Below are 21,604 nucleotides of genomic sequence, written 5' to 3' on the forward strand. Positions count from 1 at the left end.
ATCTTGTTTAAATCCCTAAAACTAAGCTGAGAGGCACATGCTAGTTACCCAAGAAAACTGACGTAAATCTCTCATCTCTGTATGAACTTTGGGCAAACGAAGTATTCCTGAGAACTCAGAGCACAGGGGCCTTTCTGGGAAGTGATATGAGCTGTATGTTTAGCATCAGCGATGCAAAGCCAAGACGGTTTTTGGAAAGTGATGCTCATTTTACATGTACTGTTGTCTGATTTTCTTTACTATTGCACAATATTATGTAGCTCTCTTAGAGGTCAATTATGGGAAAGAGTTCTCGGAACCAGATGGTTTCCAAGGCAGGTTTGAACAAGAGTCCCCAAATTCCCCTCACCACAAAACTCATCATTACCCTTATTACGTTAAAGATGCTTGTGTGTGTGTGTGTGTGTGTGTGTGTGTGTGTGTGTGTGTGTGTGTGTGTTTCACTGTTGGAGCTAGAAAAGTGGAAATCCTGAAAGAAACACTCAGTGTTAAAAAGCCTCTCAGGTCCCCTGAAATGACTTGCTGAAGAGGATGCGTGACCTCAGCACTGTTCCTGCCAAAAGTGCAAAACCTCAGCTGAATCAGGAGAAAGCACTGGCTATCCTACAAGAATGCCTGGCCAATACTTTCCGAAAGGGTCAAGGCCATGAAAGACAAGGAACACAGAGGAACTGCCCCCGACTGCAGGGACCAAGGAGACGTGACAGCCGCATGCAGTGCGGGCTGACAGAACACACAAGGCGTGCATGGAAAAGCTGGCGAGATCCCAGAACGTCTGCAGTTCAGTTACTGCTGATTTCTTCACTGGATTCTTGTGCCACGATGACGTAGGGTGTCACCATCGGGGCAGCCGGGTGAGGGATGTGTGGGAACTCTCGGTAGCGTCCCTGCAGCACTTCTGTAAATCTTATTCCAAAAACAAGAAACAAGGGTCTACCAGGCTTTGGCCGGGGTCCACTTACTGTTGCTTCGTCCTGCCACGTATGATTTCCAGGCTCTCAAAAGCATGGAGGCCGGTCCTGTTCGCAGGCCAGGCCTGAATCAGCAAAAAGCCTACAAGGCAGAGGGAAGGTTCAGACACACACCACTTAGAAATTTCCACGCTGTATGAGACACTTTTGTAGGATTTTCAGGAGAGTGTCGGCGAGCAGGAGAGGCGAGCGCTCTTCTCGTCGGCTTGCCGAGCACACGCACGCGTGCGTCGCTGCGCAACAGGCACGTGCACGCTGCCCCTGGGCCACCGCCCGACTCTCACCCCGCAGGCTGCGCTCCAAGGGCCGGACCCCGAGCGGGCCGCCGCGCTCAACGACAGCGGCCAGGGCCGAGCTGTAGCGCCACAGGGAGGCTGACACGTTATCCTTATTTAGTTCCCGTTCTCCAAACAACCTTGCTATTTTTAGTCTGATTATTTCTTTTTTAGGGATGGAGGAAGTGGCGCTCTGACGGGTCCCGGGCCCAGGTCGGCCGGTGGCGGAGCAGGATGTGAAGTGCGTCTCCAGGCCCGGAGCCTGCTGTCCGCGCGCCACTGCCCCCTCCCGTCTACCCACCACGTCCCGGGCTGGTCCTCGGCCGGCCGGCCTGGGCCGGGCGGTGAGAGATCAGACATGTTCACACCACGTCATGAATGACTTCACAACTCTCTGCTTAAAGAGCTCGCCTCTCGAGTGCCGGGGAAACTGCGTTTTTGAAAAATATCGAAGAACTCATTACTCATTAATGGTCGAATTTCAGAATAAATGTTTTTATGCCAAAGGAGAAGAAAATACTGCTCAAAGTTCTCTTTATAAAACACTGATTTCCTGTTTATGTTCATATGATACGTTAGCGGCACACACCTGTTATTTCCTTTACAGTTTTTAGAATGTCCAGTTCCTTTGGGTCCAGAGGTGGAGTACGTGTGAAGGAATCACTGAAACAAGTAACGGGAGGATCAGTAACAACCTGCCGGTGAACAAAGCTGATTTCGTTTTATTCTATTGTTATCAGTAACGTAATCTTTACTTACCCCCTAAATGCTACTGGCAGGATATGAAGGTCTCCACTGATCGAGGTGCAATTTCTGAAGTGTTTAATATTTGTAGCATTTATGGAAAGTGTATCTTTAAACTCACCAATTCCTATTCCGTTACAAACTGTAAAGATAAGGGAGATGTTTATTCCACTCACATTTGTTGAATTAAGAACAGCTAGTGGGGCTTCCCCGGTGGCGCAGTGGTTGAGGGTCCGCCTGCCGATGCGGGGGACGCGGGTTCGAGCCCCGGTCCGGGAGGATCCCACGTGCCGCGGAGCGGCTGGGCCCGTGAGCCGTGGCCGCTGAGCCTGCGCGTCCGGAGCCTGTGCTCCGCAGCGGGAGAGGCCGCAGCGGTGAGAGGCCCGCGTACGGCAAATAAATAAATAAATAAATTTTAAAAAAGAATAGCTAGTGTTCCACAGGCAGAGGGGAGCAGGCAGGAAACGGCAGCCGTGGGAACTACTGCCGCCATGCTGTCATTCATTCACTCAACAAACACTGCTAGGCCTGCTAGGGCCCAGGGACCATGGCAGGGTTGGGGCTGCAGTGGTTACAGGAGACGCCATGGCTGTCCTCAAGGAACCTGCTTTCTCCTCCTCATTTTCCCCACTCGGGCCAGAGTCCAGTTGCTCCTGAGGACTCCAGCCTCCCCTCCGTGCCAGCGTGCCCTGGGCTCCTCCGCGGGCCCCTACTATCCCTCAACGCCTCCCCTCGCCTAACGGGGCCTGCGGCTTGGTCTTCTAACTGAAAGAAACAATATGCACAGATTTTCTTTTTTTTAATGGAAAGAGCAAGATGCATTCATCTGAGAAAACCTTGAAAACACAGAATAAAGAGGAACAAAATGACAAGCAAGTCTACTATATGTACCTTTGATAGTTTAGAGCATTTCCTTCTAGCTATCTTCCACGGTTATGTCACACTAGATATGTAGCCGGTTGGGTTTTTTTTTTCCCCCACTTATTATGCTGTGAACATTTGTCCTGTCGTTAAAACCGTTCACAAACATGGTTTTTAATGGCCGTCTGATGTCACATCGTTAAGAAAGACTGGAATAACTCTTATGAGAGAAATTGCTTTTCTTCCCCAGTGTTTACTTAAGCCGTGTGCTTTGATCTGTGTCCTATTGTGACGTCAGTCTCAGATGCCTTTTTCCACACTCTGAGCCCATTTATTAATTTACATTCACTCCCGAATTCCCATCTCAAATGCCAGCTCCCTGCAAAAGCCCATTTATCTGTTGTGGCTCTACTTCTAGAATTCACAGAGCAATCCTTGGTGCCTCTCTTTCAGACTGTATCTTACTTTGAAGAATCATCATGGCAAATCGCATGGTTCAGGATAAGGTCCTCCCCCGGCCTCACCCAGGCCCCCCCTGGGGACAAGGTCCGCCCGTCACGTCACACCGTCTCCCTCTGCTCCACTCTGTCGGGAGTCCCTGCTGCTTGGGTTGCCACCTGGCAGTGGGGCCTGTCCCACCAGCCCCCCTGGACCTCCAGGCTCGCCTTGCGCTGCATCCGCCTCGCTGTGGGTTTGGGAATGGGAGGGCGAGGCTGTTTTAGGATTCCAAGCCTCTGGCTGACAACAGAGAGGCGAACAAGCCCCGAGGCAGATGCCGTTTAATTACGGGTTCGGAAGACAATGCCACATGTTTGAAAGAATATCCATTCTCTCTCTGTTTAGGTGTGATGGTGATGGTGGGGTTACCTGAATTCCTAAATTTGGAGATAAATTACACATTCACCCCTAGACCGATCAGATTTGCAGAAGTTGTGGACCATCAACACACGCATTTTCCAAACTTTGTTTTCCTGGCATCGCCCTAGACCCGAAGGGATCTGAGTTGGCCGCTACTCCAGGATATGAACTGGTGGGCGGGGGTGGGGGGGTGGGGGGGTGGGGTAGAAAATAGAGCATAATGGTTACAGCAGAATCCAAGTGTTTGCTGAACAGAAAACTAACAGAACAAAGACAAAAATAATCTCTGATTTTATTGATCCATTTGAGGATGCTGATAGTAACCCTCTCTCTCTTCAGGGGCTTAACTCTTCTACTTCCTCCGTGCCAGGCACTGCCCCAGGTTCTTATTTTCTTCCTTCCATGTCCCCTCTGCCGGGAGGTCTCCTGGAGCCAAAGGACACTCATCTCTCAGGGCCCCGACACCCCTGCCACACAGGAACTACAAAGCCAGGTGGCCACAGAGACCCGCTGGGAGCTCGTGGGTCTGTAAAGTGGGGGTCGTCACGGCACAGACCCCCTAGGGGGGCTGCAGGGACTCGATGACGTGAAGCACGGAGGCTGAGTTTGCCCCGTGAAAGAACACACGTGCAACGTAAGAGCACAGAGGTGGTAATCGGTTTCAGCTGAAATCACAGCTGCTTCTTAGGGAAGGTGGCATCTGAAGCAGATGTTCAAGATAAGCAGTTATTCATTGAGGCATTTTTTTTTTTTATAACAGCGAAACAGTGGAAACAGTCTAAATGACCATATACAGGGAGACTGGCTGGATAAACTATGGTAGAGGGGACAGGATATAGGGGATTACGGATGGGGTTCGGGGAGTGCCCAGCAGCTGCAAAGCAGGATGGGGAAGATTCATACGAAGTCATCTGGAGTGACCTCCAGGGTGCGCTAAGTTTAAGCGGCAAACGGTACAAAGAGTGTAGATGCGTCTTCTGTGGAACCGGAAGACGTGGTCTAGGCCTGCCACGTGCCCAAAGGACCCAGGAGCCGAGGCTCCCACGGGCCACATGGGAGACGGTCTGGACATCAAAGTGAATAATGACAGGAGAGATTACCATAAACTGAATTAAAAAAAAGGATTCAATGACCTCACATGGGTACCAAAAAAGCTATTTTGGAAAAGAATGTCAACTAATACATGTAGAAGAAATGATAGAAATAGGAAACCACTCCTTTATAACCAGCAGGAAATCTGGCTGACGCTACTTCAAGCAAATCATCAAATCTGTCATCGTGGTAACGGGATGAAATGGCTGTGCCACCCGGTGGGACGCAATGAGGGGAAACGTTCCTGCCCACCCGAGGCCCGCCCGGAGGAAAACCACGCCCAGGCCAGACGAGGGACGTCCTGCAAAACACCGGGCCTCAAGTCCGCACAACGTCGGGGCAAAGGGGGCTCAGAAATGGTCCTGAATTAACGCAGAGCATGGAACCCACGGCCCTCAGCCGGACTCTGGATCAAAACGCAGCTAACAAGGACGTATTGGGACAGTGCGGCAGTCGAAATTAAACTGAAAACTAGAGTTGCATTGAATGGATGTTAAACTCGGGATGAGAGCGAAGCCGTCTTTTGTCACTTAGGGGAATGTCCCGCGTGTAGGAAAGTGTGCTGGCGAGTGTAGGGTGAAGTGTTATAACACCTGTAACTGTCACTGGGCTCAGAAAACACACACGCATGTACACACACACACACACGCAGACACAAACACACAGTGGCGATTACTGAAAATTGGTAAAGTTAAGTGCAGGGCATATGGGTGTTCATTACACTATTCTTGCAACGTTTCTGGGTGTCGTTTGAAAAATTTCAAGATAAAAGATAAAAGTCCAGGATAAACAGGGATAAATTGGCATTGAGGACACCCAGGAGCAGGGCAGGGCGTAAAGGAAGGGACACATCTCCGAGCCTGGAGATCGCCTCACGTCTCGTCTGAGCGTGATGCTGAAGGCCTGGGGGCAGGGAGCAGAGAGCGCCCCTCGCCCACACCGGGCGGCTTCCCACCTTTGCCACAAGGTCCGTCGCACTTTTTACACTTGCGGACGCCGTCCTCCTCCACCTCCTGGCTGTCAGAGCTGCAGGCGCGGACGCACGAGCCGTGGTCCGTCACCACGTAGTTACCTGGGGGACAGTGAAAGGAAGGTGGTGAAAGCGGCACCAGGCGTTCCTGGGCCTCACGACCCTCCGGCACGGGCTCATCCTCTGGTTTCGTTTACTTCAAGGACGAAGAACGAAACGCTGCGGACAGAGGTATGCGGGGTTCACGGGTTTTCAGGGCGCCCCCGCCAGGCGCGGTGCCGGGCTGCTCGCGGGTCACAGGGCCCCCTCCCTCCCTGCAGCCTGTGTTCCCGTGGGGTCCGCCTTCAGGACTTGGGGTTGAAGCTTGACTACTTATTAAAAAATGGGAAGCTACACAAAGACCACGCTCCCGCCGGGGCTGCCACGCCCGGGGCTGCCCTCGTCCCCTCCGGCCACGGCGGGTGGCGGTGCCCAAGCTTGGCACCAGCCCCCGACGCTGGTCACTGTCTCGTCGCTGCCGCTGCAGCAACGTGTTTGTGTTACTAACCCATTAACACAAATATCAGTCTATACTTTTCAGGAACTCTACGCGTTCCTTGCGGCTTTCCCAAGTGGATCCTCAAACCTATTTGCTGGGCGTTTGTCAGTTTCCTGAAAACTGTCTGCTTTTGTTCTCTGAGGCTCTGAGTGGCTTCCCGTGGACTTTAAACTCTGCCTGTTAAGCTGTCTCTCAAAGAGTATGTCTGTGTCATGACGGTGGCGAATTTTTCTTAGCTTGTCATTTACCTTACAGTGGTTTATTATTCTAGCTGTGTGTTCTTTTTTCTGTGCCAAATTTATAAAGTTTCATGTTCACACATCTGGTAGGGCAAACCTCCCCCTCGTAATTGTTCTTAAACATTGTTTTCTTTTTTTCCTTAATCTTCCCTCTTGGAAGTCAAGATTGGTTTCTAAAACAATTTAATTAGAGAATTCTACACTTCCTCTACCACGAAATAATTCATGTTGCCATCTCCCTACATACCAGAGCCATCTGTAAAGCACAAACAGAAATAAGCAAAACCCAAGCCCAAGTGATTAAACAAAGCCAACTGACAAGCAAAAGCCCCTCTGCCGTATTCCTAAGGGCACAACCTTCACCAGATTTGTAACCACTAAAGAAGGCAGGTCTTCTAACGACTCTCTAACTTAGGCCTTCCTTTGAAATACCTGCAAAGAGCTAAACGGGAAGATGGTCCAGTGGTCACGGGTCTGTGCCAATCGGACGATGGGACGTCCTGGGCGGCCACAGCTGGGGGTCAGGACACGAGACCTGACTCGAGGTCGGAGCAGCAGCCGCCCCCTCACCTGCCTGACGCTGAGGCGGACGCAGGGACCCGAGGACACGTGAGCGGGGGACGCGGGGATGCCGGCAGGAGACAGAACAGATAACGGGGTGCCTGACCACGAAAGGGTCTCCACGAGGGGCACTCACGGGGACACTTCCTGACGCAGGTGGCGCCGAAGCTGTACTTCCCCTGCGGGTTGACTTTCATCTCGTAGGTGGTGGGGTCGTACAGCATGAGTGGCGGGCATGTGTCCTTGCACGTGGCTCCGTCCCGGAACCTGCGGCAGACCTGTCGGGGGAGGGGTGACGGCTGTTAGACTCCGTGCGGGGGTGCTGCGGCCGCGGTTCTCCTGGCCGCGTCCAGGTGTCGGGTCAGAGCACACCCGTCTAGCAAAGCACTCTCGGTAGAGTCAGAAAGACCCTTTTCTTAAAAGCATGGTTTTTCTTAAATGCACTGTCCCGGCTGCCAGAGCTGACGGATTACGATGAGGGAAAAACACGTCTCCGTTAACTTTCAAAACAAGGCAGACTCGAGTGCACACACGAGAGTAGTTAGCTCTCCGGTGAAATTATTCTTCGGCTGAACCTACGCCGGGTTTCCCTCCCGCACAACACTTGAGGATACATTTTAGAACTTACTGCCAAACGCAGAGAACCTGGGCTCGGGGGGTGCCGGGCAGAGGGGACCAGAGCACGCACAGAGGGGTCCTGACCGACGGCCTCGGGCTGCCTCCTTGCAGCTGCTCATCAGGACCGGCCCAGACCAGCCGAGTGCAAAGCCCGGGGGCCTGTCCAGCCTCTGGAACTTGAGCCTCCCCGTTCCCGAAAACCAGACGCTTTTGGATCCCAGCCGAGGTGAGTCTCCCAGTCTGGAGCTCGCTCAGCTCTGACTCCGGGACCCCGTCTGTCTGCCCTGGTGTCTCGGGACTCACGGGGTGCCCACGAGCAGAGGGGGGGCACCCACGGGGACGCTAGGTCTCGCGTGAGCTCTCTGCAGTAACAGGGACAACAGCGAGGGCGTCGGGACCCCACGGGGGGCGAGGAGGTGGGGGGCGGGTGTGGACGGATGCGCAGGGGGCCTCTGAGCCGAGGCGGAAAGAGCGGAGGCTTTAGGGGGCGAAAGACACACATGGAGTCCCGGCTGTCCCGCCGCTGGGGATCCGCGTGGCCCCTTAACTTCGCCGTTACACATTTCAGGGGCCCCTGCGGCATCAACGCCCTAGGTCTGTAATGAGAATCCGGTGCAACAACAAACAGTGAGGCGAGGCTGGTGCCGGCCACGGTAGACATTAGGGGCCCAGAACGCACAGCTCGTATTTCGGCTCATTCCACGCCCAGGGCCGGGGTACGGGGGCCACAGACACCGGGCCGTTCAGACCACTCAGCGGGCGGGTACTTTGCTCTCCACCCCGGTGTCAGGCAAGGGGACCGAGGCACGGACAGGTCCCCCCAGCTGTCCGAGGTCACCACGTGAGCGGTGACGGAGGGCGGGGCGCTAAACGACGCTCTGTCACCCCTGCGGCTACGGACGCCGGCCAGCGCGTTTCAGTCTCGGGGAGGCTCCCCGGGCCTCAGGCCGGAGGAGCCCCTGGGGCGGTCATTACCAGGCAGTCGCTCTCCCGCGGCCCCGTGCAGCCGGCGGCGCACTGGCTGTGGCAGCAGTCGCTGGGGGACCCGCCGCGGCAGCGCCCGGAACACTGCTGGGCACAGATGACTTTGGTCACTGGAAAGAAGCAGAGGTGACCCGTGAGCTGGGGGGGCCCGGGGGGGAGGAAGGGTGCCCTCCCTGGGACCCCGCAGAGCGCTCGCAAGCCGCGGATGCAAGATCCACTGGGGGACGTTCACACTCTGCTAAATTCAACGGAGCCTCGAGCTTTCTTCCTGGACTTTTTCTTTTTTTTCCCCCTACTTGTTTCTCATCGCTTAGGAGAACTGCCTCGGATCAACTGTGGACTTTCAGACTGCGAACTTAGACACCGATGAGACGTGAGTTCCGGGGGCTGGCGGGGGGGGGGGGGGGGGGTAACAGAAAGCAGGTACAAAGGGCGTGACGCCCGCCAGAGAGTAGTGTTCAAAAGGACATAACAGGGGCTTCCATGCTGGCGCAGTGGTTGAGAGTCCGCCTGCCGATGCAGGGGACGCGGGTTCGAGCCCTGGTCTGGGAAGATCCCACGTGCCGCGGAGCAACTAGGCCCGTGCGCCACAACTACTGAGCCTGCGCGTCCGGAGCCTGGGCTCCGCAACAAGAGCGGCCGCGACAGTGAGAGGCCCGCGCACCACGATGAAGAGTGGCCCCCGCTCGCCGCAACTAGAGAAAGCCCTCGCACAGCAACGAAGACCCAACGCAGCCAAAAATAAATAATTAAAAAAAAAAAAAACAAAAAAAAGGACATAACAGTCGCATCACGATGAGACTTAAAGTCTTCAAGCTGACGTGTCCCCAGATTCCTTGGCCGTTCGTGCTCCCGAACTAGGATTCCTGCAGAAAAACCCCCCTTGAAGAAGCAGCTACTCTTGCTTCTCCGGAGGTGGGTACCCAAGAGAGGGAGGGGCAGGGGGGGGCGAGGACGTGGGAGGTGCCATGACTCAGGCAACACGGACGAGCCCCCCTTCCCAGGAAAACCTGCCGGACATACTGTTCAGAGAGAACGGCCGGTGCACGGGTGGCCCACTTGCACTTACGGCCGGACGGAGCGCCGGCGGCAGCCAGCGCAGGGCTAACCGCACACGGGGACACGCGCCAGACCTTCATTCACATAAGTGCTAGCGCCTGGCCTTAAAGTCAACGATGCCTTCGGAGCCCTCAGAGGGAAAACACGCGCAAGTGTACGGGGAGAAGATGGCCAGCGAAACCCTGCCCCCCGACTCACGTTTCTGGCAGTTCTCTTTCCCCGCACCCCAGCAGCTTCCGTTAAGACAGACTGGATCACACTTTGGGCCTAAAATATAAAAGTAATGGTTAAATTCAGATTTCAGGGAAAGGGAACAAGAAACTGATGGCCCCTAGGCAAAGCCACATCCTCGAAACAGGGAAGTGCTTTCGAATTTCTTATTCTGTTGGTTCAACCGGTTGGTTTGTAAGATGAGTTTAAAAAGACTCTCATGAGAAAAAATTTTTAAAAGAACCAGGTACTGCTTTTATTTACATTTCAGTTGTGGAAACTGAGGAGGAGAGCGATTATTGACTTGACACAGGCCATGAAAACTGGGATTTAAATGGACTCGTGGGTCCACATTTCAAATCTGCTTAGGCTTGGAGAATTTTCCAGCATCTCCCACAATGCTGTTAAGGAGGCCTCCTCCGGGGGGATGGATATGCACCAACCACATTCGTGCCGTGTCCAACCCTCAGTGATCCCAGGAGTTGGGGTCCTGTAAATAAATACTCCTAGACTCCCCGCCAAAGAGAGAGAGGCCTGGATGCCACACAAAGGGGAGGAGCTGTGTCACCTGGTTGATTATCTAAAACTTCAGCTAGTAATTTGCAAGTTACTGTCTGAAAATATCTGTAATTGATCAATCCATTCGTGCAGTTTTGGTAAGTGATCTGACTATGAATGACAGCTGCTAAGGGTTTTAATGTCATTAGTTGTGTTTTGTTTTCATCGGCATTAAGAAATCCGAAGACCAAGTGTTCTACATACAGACATAGAGAAGAGCTGACCACCAAATTTGTTAGAAAGAGATCAGCCATGCAGATCACTTCCATTGCAAAGAAAGAGTAACCAAGGGACTTAACACGTGTCCCAAAGTTTCCCACAGTCAGGAAGAATTCAGGCTCTGGGAGAATTTCGGTTTCAAACAGCAGAGCTGACGATTTGCCAAGTGATTGTTGGACCAGGGCACCCCTTCAGTAAGACCAACAAGGTTTACAATCGCTCCCAGGGGTGAAAGGCATTCGTGCAATGCTGGCACTTCTCAGAATCCTGAAGGATGGGAGGATGAGCCCCAAATGGATGGTGTGCGTTGTACATTGTGAAGAGAGACAGATGGAGATGGAGACAGACAGACAGAAAGAAACTAAGAGGAAAGAGTAACACATAGATATGTTCAGAGTGGTTGTGTCTGTACAATGATATCACGTTATCTTTCGTTTTTACCTGATACTTCCCCATATTTTCCAAATTTCTATTATAAGCATATAATATGTTTATGAAAGAAAATATTTAAAATAAAAACGTTTCATGGCATCTTTCTGTAACACAGGAAAACATCTGCCAATCAAGGAATTCAAAGTCTGGTTATGATTCTATTCTTAACCTTCTGTGACAAAAAAAGAATTAGACATTATTTAAAATACGGATAATAGAAGAAAGCAAGAAGAAGAAATGAGAATCATCCAGAGGTAATCCATATAGCCATATAAGTATATCTACATATAAGACTTAATACCACACTACACACTGTATTATAACTTAAAAAATAACTGATAAAACGTTATGACAATTTTTCCATGCCTTTAAATATCCTTCTGGGACTCCCCTGGTGGCACAGTGGTTAAGAATCCGCCTGCCAATGCAGGGTACATGGGTTCAATCCCTGGTCTGGGAAGATCCCACATGCCACGGAGCAACTAAGCCCGTGAGCCACAGCTACTGAGCCTGCGGACTACAGACTGAGAGCCACAACTACCGAAGCCCGTGCACCACAATTACCGAAGCCCGCGCGCCTAGAGCCCGTGCTCCGCAACAAGAGAAGCCACCGTGATGAGAAGCCTGCGCACCGCAACGAAGAGTAGCCCCCGCTCGCGGCAGCTAGAGAAAGCCCGCGTGCAGCAACGAAGACCCAATGCACCCAAAAATAGATAAATAAATTAAAAAAAAAAAAAAAAGAATAACCTGGAAAAAAAAAGTAAATATCTTTCTACCTAACATGAATTTTTAATGGCATGGTTGAACCATAATTTATTTAACCAATCTCTTCTTTTTAGACACATAAGTTGCTCTCAAAATTTATTATAGGGGTTCCCTGGTGGCGCAGTGGTTGAGAATCCGCCTGCCGATGCAGGGGACGCGGGTTCGTGCCCCGGTCCGGGAGGATCCCACGTGCCGCGGAGCGGCTGGGCCCGTGAGCCGTGGCCGCTGCGCCTGCGCGTCCGGAGCCTGTGCTCCGCAACGGGAGAGGCCACGACAGTGAGAGGCCCGCGTACCGCAAAAAAAAAAAAAAATTATTATAAACAAGGCTGTAAGGAACATTCTTGAACAAAAAAATTTTTCTACATCACTTAATTTCCAATGTGACTAACCTAATATCCGTAGATCCTTTAAACCCTTAATAGTTCTGTTACTTTGATATTTTCCCCTTACTAGTGAAATCATTCCAGAACAATTTATTGAATAATGAATTCTTTTCTTATTTGCTTGCAATGTCATTTCTTTATGGACATTTGATTCAGTTAGGCTTATTCTCATTATCTTATTCTTATTTGTACATGTCTACTCTTAAACCAATACCATATTGGTTTAGAGTTCATAGTTTCGTAACATTTGAATCTTGTTGTTGCATAAAGCTGTCCACCGTTCTTCTTTCCCAACACTTTCTTGCCAGGTCTCTCCCACAGCTGTGGTGTGAGAGGGCAGCTGTGCTGCTTTGCGTTGCCTGATCTGGTCCACGGCAAACCTGTATCCGGCTCACAGCCTTTCCGTGTCAGTTTTTCTTGTTATAAATATATACAATGTAACCTCCCCCACTGTGCATCAGAGAGCCGAGGAAAGGCTAACCTCGATCTCTGGATAACGTAAAACTTTGCATTGTGAAAGAAAGCTTTTGGTTTCTTGCAAACCTCGTAGGTATCATTCTGAGTGTCTGTTGGAATAATACGTGTACAAAACCAAAGGGCTCAATACCCATGTTCACAGCAGCATGTTACTCGACTGTCAAAAGGTGGAAGCGTTCATTGACAGGTGAACGAATAAACACATGGAATCGTGTTCAGCCATATTCGGGAGGCAAGTTCTGACACATGCTATAACCTGGATGGCTCTTCAAGAAGAGCCACTGCGCTCAGTGAAAGAAGCCGGTCACTAAAGGACAAATACTATGAGATTCCACTCCTACAGGGCCCCTAAAGTCGTCCAAGTCATAGAGACAGAAAGTAGGGTGGTGGATGCAGGGGCTGGGCGTGGGGAGCCAGGGCTCGGGGGGGACAGCGTTTCAGTTCGGCAAGATGCAAAGAGATAAATGGTGGTGATGGCTGCACGATGACGTGAATGTACTTAATGCTACTGAACTGCACTCTTAAAAATGGCTAAGACGGGGACTCCCCTGGTGGCACAGAGGTAAAGAACCCGCCTTCCAATGCGGAGGACGTGGGTTCTACTCCTGGTCAGAGAACTAGACCCCACGTGCATACCGCAACTAAGAGTTCCCACGCCACAACTAAGGAGCCTGTGAGCCGCAACTAAGGAGCACACATGCCACAAATGAAGGAGCCAGTGAGCCGCAACTGAGGAGCCCGCCTGCCACGACTGAGACCAGCACAACCAAGATAAATACATAAAATAAAGAAATTTAAAGAAAAAAAGTTCACCACAAAAATACACGAAAGGAAAAAAAGGTCCTTATTTAAAGAAAAACGATGATTAAGATGGTAAATTTTATGTTAAGGGTATTTTATCATAATCAATCAATCAAAGAAAAAGACAAAGCAGCTCCCCTTGATTTTTAAGATCCATATCATCTCCAAATTCTGAGACCAAAAAAACCCCCCAAAAACCAAAAACAAAAAAACACCCATGCATCCACTGCATAGTTGTAGGGAAACAGAGAAACAGGAAACGATGACGGCTTCTTATTTTCAAGACCGAAAGGTCAGCGAGATCAGGAAGGCAGCCGGCTAAGTGGAGCTTAGGGTCCTCAGAGTTTCCCACTACCGACCGCGCTAACGGGGCAGCCCCGACCTGCAGCCTGGCCCTGGCCAGCCTCTCCCTGGCATGGGCTGCTTTACTGATGAATGGCAGGGACTAGGGAACGGGCACTAGTTAATTAAATATGGACAAACTCGTCCCCATATGTCCCCAACTTTGCTGGGCGCTCCTAGGCCCATCAGCAGGAGGGCAGAGTTCAGCCCCAAAGCTTCCAGAGGGCCTGGCGCTACTTTGAGCCTCAGCCGCAAGTCAGAGGCTCACAAAAGCCTAGTCAGTCTCCTCACACAAGATGTGAGAAGCCCCCTCGCCAGGGCTGACATGAGGGGCTCTTCTTAATGCCACATGAGGGCTTAGCTGTCCTGGGAGGGGGTGGGATGTGATCTGCCAGCAGGGGAGCTGTCACCATGAAAAACAGATTTTTTTTCCCCTCTGTCGTCTAGTGAGCGTATAATCAGTTTACTATCAATATTTACTTTTGTATTAGATTAATGTAACGTAACGTGAACGCTGCTTTCTTTGATCCCCACCCCAGCTCCACAGCTCTGCCCACCTTAGGAGCTGCAGGTCGGGGGCAGGGGTCACTGTGGAACACTTACACCTGCTCAGCTGGTTGTGAAATTCAATCGACATATTGCTTAGAAAATCGGTGTTGACAATGTCCCTCCACTGGACCGTCTCCATGTTGCAGAGGACAGGGTTGTTGCTGAATCGCACGGCGCCTTGAAGGATCTCTGCGTGAGAAAGGAACCCCCGTGAGCAAAGGTGCCATCTCTCCTACATTCTCCTGAAGTACGCATGCGTTTCTTCACATTTTGCCTTCTGCTAAAAGATGGCAGCCTGCACACGAGACTCCCCGTGGAACTTCAATGGGGGCAGTGGGACATGACCTGGTGGACCCCTCTGTGGAAGGGGCAGGGTTCCCCTGCACCGGGTCTTTGAACCGTGAATGATCAGAATTTCGAGATATGGGGAGGAAAGAAGATAATGCTTTAGGCACTTAGCATAAGCGACAAGCGTACAGTGAGTCGGCATTTCCCGGGGAGGCTGGTCTGGGCTGGACCGGAACGACCGTGTGATGACGACGCCAGAGGGCAGACGCAACAGGAAGGGCGGGTGGAAGGGAGGATATGCCGTGAAGGCTTGGGGAGCGCTTCATTGGAGAAAAGGGGGTGGGAGCGAGGTTCAGGAGGAGGATACGTGCATGAAAGAGACGGGACGGGCACCAGGAATGCCAAGATGTAAGACTGTCCGACGGTCCGGAGGAAGAGCTGGGAGGACGTGAAAAACCAGGGGTGATGAGAAAAGTCACGCCTGAGCAGAGGACTGGTGTTTCATCCCTGACATTTGTGTCGACATCTCCTGAATGACCCGTGCACACAGAGCACAGCGGCAAGAGCTGCGGGGTCAGCGGAGATGAGAGATTTCTGTTGGTCTCTATCTAAGAAGCGACATGGGTGGGAGACACGTCACACAGCTAATGACCACAACTCACAACAGGGCTGGGGCCAGCTGGGTTATACGCATGACCTGAGCTAATCCTCACGTGGTCCTCTGACTGTAACTCAAATCTAGATACACAGGTAATGCCCGCCCAGCATCCCAGAGTGGGAAAGGGACGTGGCAGAGGAAGGGTTCTCCCTGGGAAGCTCTCTGAGGCTGATGGAAAGAATGACGTTTCCTGAAGGCTGATGGAAGCACTGGAGGAACCTGAGGGAGGGTGGGCGCTGCGGGCTCCAGTGGACACAGACCGCAGTAGAGGCCCTGAGGGCTCTGGGGGGCGGTTCCTTCAGCAGGCGGGGGAGGGGGGCGGGGAGGAAGGGGGAGGGGAGGAAAAGGGAGGGGGAGGGGAAGGGGAGGGGAGGGGAAGGGGAGGGGAGGGAGAGGGGGAGGGGGAGGGGGAGGGAGAGGGGGGAGGGAGAGGGGGGAGGGAGAGGGGGGAGGGGGAGGGGAGGGAGAGGGGGAGGGGGAGGGGAGGGAGAGGGGGAGGGGGAGGGGAGGGAGAGGAGGACCGAGGGGAGGGAGGGGGAGGGGAGGGGAGAGGGGAGGGGAGGGGAGGAGGGGAGGGGGGGAGGGGGGGCTACAGAGGCAGGCCGGAGCGGGGGGTCGGAAAGGGAGCTTTGGATGCGAAGTCAGAGAAGGCAGCAGGCCAGCCAAGTGGAAATGTTCACCAGGAGCGAGCCAGAGTCAAGGGATAAAGTGATGAGAGGTCAGCACTGGAGACGCCGAAGAGCGACGTCAGGGCAGCAGGACCCTCGGGACGACAGGTCGGGGTCGGGAGAGCGCCGGCGGGGAGGCCGAGGGCCCGGCAGAAGCCGTGGGCAGCGTGGCGAGGGGCAGGGGCCCGCGTCAGTTATCAGTAACAGTGTGCAATTCCCGTCCAGTAACCCACATTAGAGGATTATTTAAATAACATTAAATAACTGGGGTTGATACTCCGGCAATACCCACAACAGAAATGATACCAGGCGGAGAAACGGCTGCCCCCCAGCGCCTTATCTGGAGGAATTCACTTAGTCTTCTCAGCCACCCTCGGACGTCTGGCACCATGGTTCACCCCCAGTTTTGAAGCCACAGAGAACACGCTCCCGGGTGCCCGGCTGGCGAGCGATGCGGCCGGGGCTGGGAGCCGAGAGTCCGCTCCCACCGGCCTCTGCCTGTTGCCACGAGACGGCGGCAGCGTGGGCCAAGACGGGCATCCAGGCGGGCCGGGCACGGCCCAGCGCCAGAGCTGCGCCCAGCAGGTGAGGGTGGGAGGCCCTAAGGCCGCCTCCCGAACGCAGAGCCCGGGAGGCAACCTGGAGAGCAGACGTCAGGCTCCGCGGGGCTTGGACCCTCAGCCCTCCCAGCACCGCGGCCTGGGGCCCGGCCCCTCCCTGCCCTGTCGTGCATCCTCTGCTCTCACCCCCCCATCTGGGGTCGGCCCCCTCGCTCGTCAGAGCTGCGTGGAAGATGGGGAGGCGAGGGCTCTGGGGGCACAGACTGGGTGGCCGTCCCCGGCCACCTTTTCACTCATGTGGGACTTCGGGGGGGTTACTTTGCCACCCTTTCTTTGTCTGTAAAGTGGCAGAGCTACCACTTGCTTTCAAGGACGGCTGTGGGCATTAAATGAAGTTACCAATTTAACGCGGCTGGCACTGCCCCTGCCGCGGGGTGAGGGCACAATCACTGTTACCTTCAATTTTGAAAACTCAGCTTGACCTCTTTTCTTCATCTCCTGTAGTTGCCCCTCACACAACTCACACAAGTGCCCTACTCACAAGGATCCAAACTTCTCCTGTAACACCTTGACTCCCTATCCTTAACTTAAAAGTGGCTTTAATCTGGAAAATGTCTCAAATAAGGGTTGATTTTTCTAATGTACGTCCCTTATACCTGACGTCCAGGTAGTCAGACCGGCGGACCACCTAAGCATTCCAGCTCCGGTCACCTGGTCATACTCTCTTTTTTCCAGAAGCTTCACCACTTTCTACTAACTCCCTGGATACTTTTCCATGAACCAGGGAGAACTGTTAACTTGGCTTAAATCCTCCCTTCCCGCCCCACCACCTACTGTCTTCTCAGCAACTTCCACCTGCTGGATCTTGCACGTGTCTGGCACACAAATACATCAGTGTCTGATGAATAAATGTCCTCTGAATGGAATTCAGAAAAGCACCAAGTCTGCTGGGTACCATCCGAGGGCACGCTCTGCATTTGTAGCCTCCCCACATTCCCTGGCCTCTCACCCTGTAAGTTTCTCATGGGCAACTCCCTCAGTCCCGTTTTATTTGCACCGTAGTTGGATAAGACCGCTAAGGCATGGGTGTTTTCATAGAGCACATTTCCTCTGATGATCTGCAGCTTTTCCAAAGGAATCTTCTCCACTGTGTTGAGGGCAATAAGTACATAGCCAGCAACCTCCTGGATGGTCTAAGGAGATGAAACATAGACATATTAGTTCTCTTTTGAGGAACTCACGAATGCAAGATCTGAAATGGGTCCAGAGAGCCCAGGACACCTCGCTGAACAGGAGTGGTTGACAGATGCAGAGCATGTAGGCGATTACCACTGGATCCCATGGGAGGTGACAGAATTTACAATGATTCCTGCCTTTTTGGCCCTTGAGCTTGGTAACAATAACAAAGGACCATGTGTATTACTTAGGAATGCTGTGACTTTCATTTTGCTTGCTGTTCAACACACTGAGATGAAAATGGAAATGGTTTTATTAATTTATTTTCTGTCTTGCAGGTTTTCCTATTAGGAAAATAATAATAAACCCAGAAGAAAACCAATCAAATCCAAAGTTTACACCAAACTCAGAAGCCTTCAGGGCTGATTCCCATTGGCTTGTTAGAGCCTACTGTGAAACATTGGGGAACTTTGTGAATGAGTTGATAAACTCTTGGTAGCTGGAAATCAACCATGGTGGGGGTATTTATACCAAGGAAATAGGCGAATGATACAAAGCAGGAGTTTTTTTCTTTCTTTCTTTTTTTTTTTTAAAGAGCCAGTATGTCATGATGCCATGGCTGAAGTGACGGTTAAAAGATTAGTGTCCACGGTGATAGCAGAAAGCCAGACTAGTCTGTTTCTCTTCGTTGTTCTTTTGTAGCTATAACTTGACACTAGCTGGTAAAGTGGCCTTTTCATAAAACTTGCGTGTGTAGGTCCCTAGGACTTACAATCGCCGCAGCAAAAGTAAATACACTGCCAGTTAAGTTCTGCCAAGGCCTTTATCTACTTATATTTACTTCTACTTTATTTGGGTAAGAATCAAATTCATTGAACTAACCTTTAGGAAAGAAAGGTCGTAACTACTTTGCATGTAGGTAATTTCCAAATTCCCAAGGACCACCTCGCAGTTATTGAACATCCTCTGGAGGCTCAGAAAGTGGTCTTCAAAAGTGCCCAACTGGGTGAGCTTGTTGCTTGTCCCTTGGCAAACTGGAAACAAGAGGAAAAAAGGTATCACATGAAATGCCAAGTAGAGGAGCAAAACGAAAATAAAACGATATTCGCAGTCTTCAACTAACTGCACACTTCAGTGACTTACGACAGAAATTCTGATCGAAAGCCACTCAGGACAAATGTGACGAAAAATGTTTAAAAGTTTGTATAAGGTGCAGTTCATACTAAGGACTAGTTCATCTCTATAATGCATGGAATTGTTTAAAAGTGTTAAAAGTTCAAGGGGAAATAGATGGGAATTCTATGCAAATCTTTTAAGATAAAACAGTCTGCAAGAGCTTTAGTAAACAAAAAATACATATCATAATATGCAACTCAGCATTACGAGGATGAGTTAACAACTATATAATGAACTTTTTACTTTGCAAAAAATAGCACGTCACGTTATTGCGTGTTCCAAGAATATTTACAAACATATTTTCTGACCATAACATTGTACAACCTAAAATCAACGACAAGAGTGTAAACTAAAACCCACGAGCAGCCGCACGGCACAGGGAGATCAGCTCGGTGCTCTGTGACCCGCTAGAGGGGCGGGACAGGGAGGGAGGGAGGGAGGGAGGGAGGGAGGGAGGGAGACGCAAGAGGGAAGAGATATGGGAACATATGTGTATGTATAACCGATTCACTTTGTTGTAAAGCAGAAACTAACACACCACTGCAAAGCAATTCTACTCCAATAAAGATGTTTAAAAAAAAACAACCCACTAGCTGGAGATGAAAAATATTCTAAACGAATGCACCAAAGAATAAAATCAAATATTATATAACATTTAGAAAATGACGACATGAAAACATATATTTAAAAAACACGCTCAGCTACTAAGAAACCAACATGCCTTTGTGTTTGCCCACACTCCAAGGAGCCCACCCACCCAGGCGCAGGGGCAAGGGTTTTGCATCCCCTGCCGGGATGCGGCCTTGGCACGGTTACAACTCCCTGATGTTTTCAGGTGTCAAACTTAATGCAGGAAACCATTTTAAATTAGGGGACAAAATCAGCCTATGAAAACACATTTGGTAGTCTATCTTTAAAAGCAAAGGAGAGGATGATAGTAAAGCCATGTCTATAAACCCAGCTCTTTGAACAGCATGTACAGGCAAGCGTAAGAAAACAAGGAGGTTCGGGGCTTTTGAAGCAGGGAGCGGTTAAGGGACTGTACTTTGAACCCAAATGATCAAAAGTGAAGAAATACGGCCCCTGGCTTTGGAGGTTAGATTCAGACCAGGCCAAGGCTCTTCCAAGGACGCAAATCTGCAGCCAGGTGGTTGAGGAAAACACCGAGGTCAGGATCAGTATGCAAGGGCTCCTTCAGGAACTCTTCCCGAGTCTTCGTTTCCCTTTGCCAGGTCCTCTGTCCCCGCCCCACAGACGTCCGCCCTTGCATTTCCGTGCCACGGCGGCGAGCACGTGTTCAGGGACCACACGATCAATGCAAAGCATTGACACCAACGGCAAATACGAAGCAACCCTTACTTCCTCTTGAACCGTGTGGGGGTTTCCCTCTTGTCCCCTTCTGTGGTCTCATTCAAGTCTGGTGGCAGAGAGAACGTTCACGCAGGCACCGCGACGGCCCACAAGACAGAGCCCCCCGGCACTGGCTCCAGGGCACAGCGATTCCGTCGCTCTTCCAGCCACAGCACGGGACGGACCCGGCATCCCTGGCTGCTCTCACCCGGGAGCGCGGACCGCTCTCGCGGGAACCTCAAGTCGGAACCGCTGTACACGGTTGGCTGCGATGCATGCGACGGGGCCAGGCTGATTTCCCCATTCGAGGGTCCTTAAAGACGCCACCACCGATGGAGGTACCGGGTTTTGACGATAAAGGGTGACCTTCCCGCCGGCACACCTCGGAACAAAGGCTGCCTTCCGGCGGAAAGACCACGGTCTCTAAATTTCAGCCTAACTGGTCAGCTCTGGTCTAGGGAGCCCCAGGCACGGATCACACCCTTCACACCAGCCAGGTGACCAGCATTGACTAGAACTGGGTGTTGGAGCACATTTCTGAAGCGTTTCTTCTGTGCACAGAAGGATGAAAACGATCCTAGCTACTTTCATTTGAAAGGATCAGGGGAACTGGCTTGTAAATTTCTCTTGGCTGAACCAAAGAATTTCTATCATTAAATCACGCAAAACGCGAGTGACTTTCGTCAGTAGAAAAGGAAAACATGCCGTGTCCGTTTAGCCTGGTATACAAGAAAATAATTGCAAGAAGACTGTACTTGTGTTGTCATTCACTCATTCAGAAAGTGCTGAATGAGTATTTGATGAATACCTACCATGACCCTTCACTGTTTACAATTAGTATGAATTGCTTTTACATTCATAAAAGATCCTGTATCTGGAAGATAACGGCAACATTACACATTATTGATATGAAGGTTAACTTGTAAAACATTTTGAAAAGCAACTGGACAACTTGTGTAAACAAATGAATAGGCTTAAATTCCATGTCATGATATTCCACTCTGGAAAACCTATTCTGAGGAAATAGACCTAAACTGTCAGGCAAGATGTCGATTTATTTTTTAATAATGGCACAAAACTGTCCAACATATTTACCCTTGAGAAAAAGCAGCTGACACACTGTTTGATTCAGCTTAAGGCAAGTCCATCTTGAGTTCTGTTCTGGGGTTAATTACTAAAGTATCAAAAGAAAAGTTTACAAGGCTGTTTCTTCTGAGGCTTC

The 21,604-nt window shown here is 51.2% G+C and overlaps 1 protein-coding gene across 8 annotated transcripts in view; it reads right to left on the reverse strand.

Moving 5' to 3' along the window:
• The window catches only part of EGFR (epidermal growth factor receptor), a 195,482-nt gene that overhangs the window by 41,597 nt on the left and 132,281 nt on the right, over positions 1-21,604 (reverse strand). For all 8 annotated transcript variants that reach the window (XM_067042915.1, XM_059074569.2, XM_059074568.2 and 5 more), the window contains exons 2-11: positions 18,739-18,890; positions 17,690-17,873; positions 14,561-14,695; positions 9,969-10,037; positions 8,703-8,821; positions 7,246-7,387; positions 5,757-5,873; positions 2,006-2,132; positions 1,836-1,909; positions 963-1,053 (exon numbers count right to left, since the gene is read on the reverse strand). In XM_067042915.1, the coding sequence (XP_066899016.1) occupies positions 963-1,053; positions 1,836-1,909; positions 2,006-2,132; positions 5,757-5,873; positions 7,246-7,387; positions 8,703-8,821; positions 9,969-10,037; positions 14,561-14,695; positions 17,690-17,873; positions 18,739-18,890 (1,210 nt within the window). The remainder of the gene's footprint in view (positions 1-962; positions 1,054-1,835; positions 1,910-2,005; positions 2,133-5,756; positions 5,874-7,245; positions 7,388-8,702; positions 8,822-9,968; positions 10,038-14,560; positions 14,696-17,689; positions 17,874-18,738; positions 18,891-21,604) is intronic.

The sequence above is a fragment of the Kogia breviceps genome, chromosome 9 (assembly GCF_026419965.1).
Source record: "Kogia breviceps isolate mKogBre1 chromosome 9, mKogBre1 haplotype 1, whole genome shotgun sequence".
NCBI lineage: Eukaryota > Metazoa > Chordata > Mammalia > Artiodactyla > Physeteridae > Kogia > Kogia breviceps.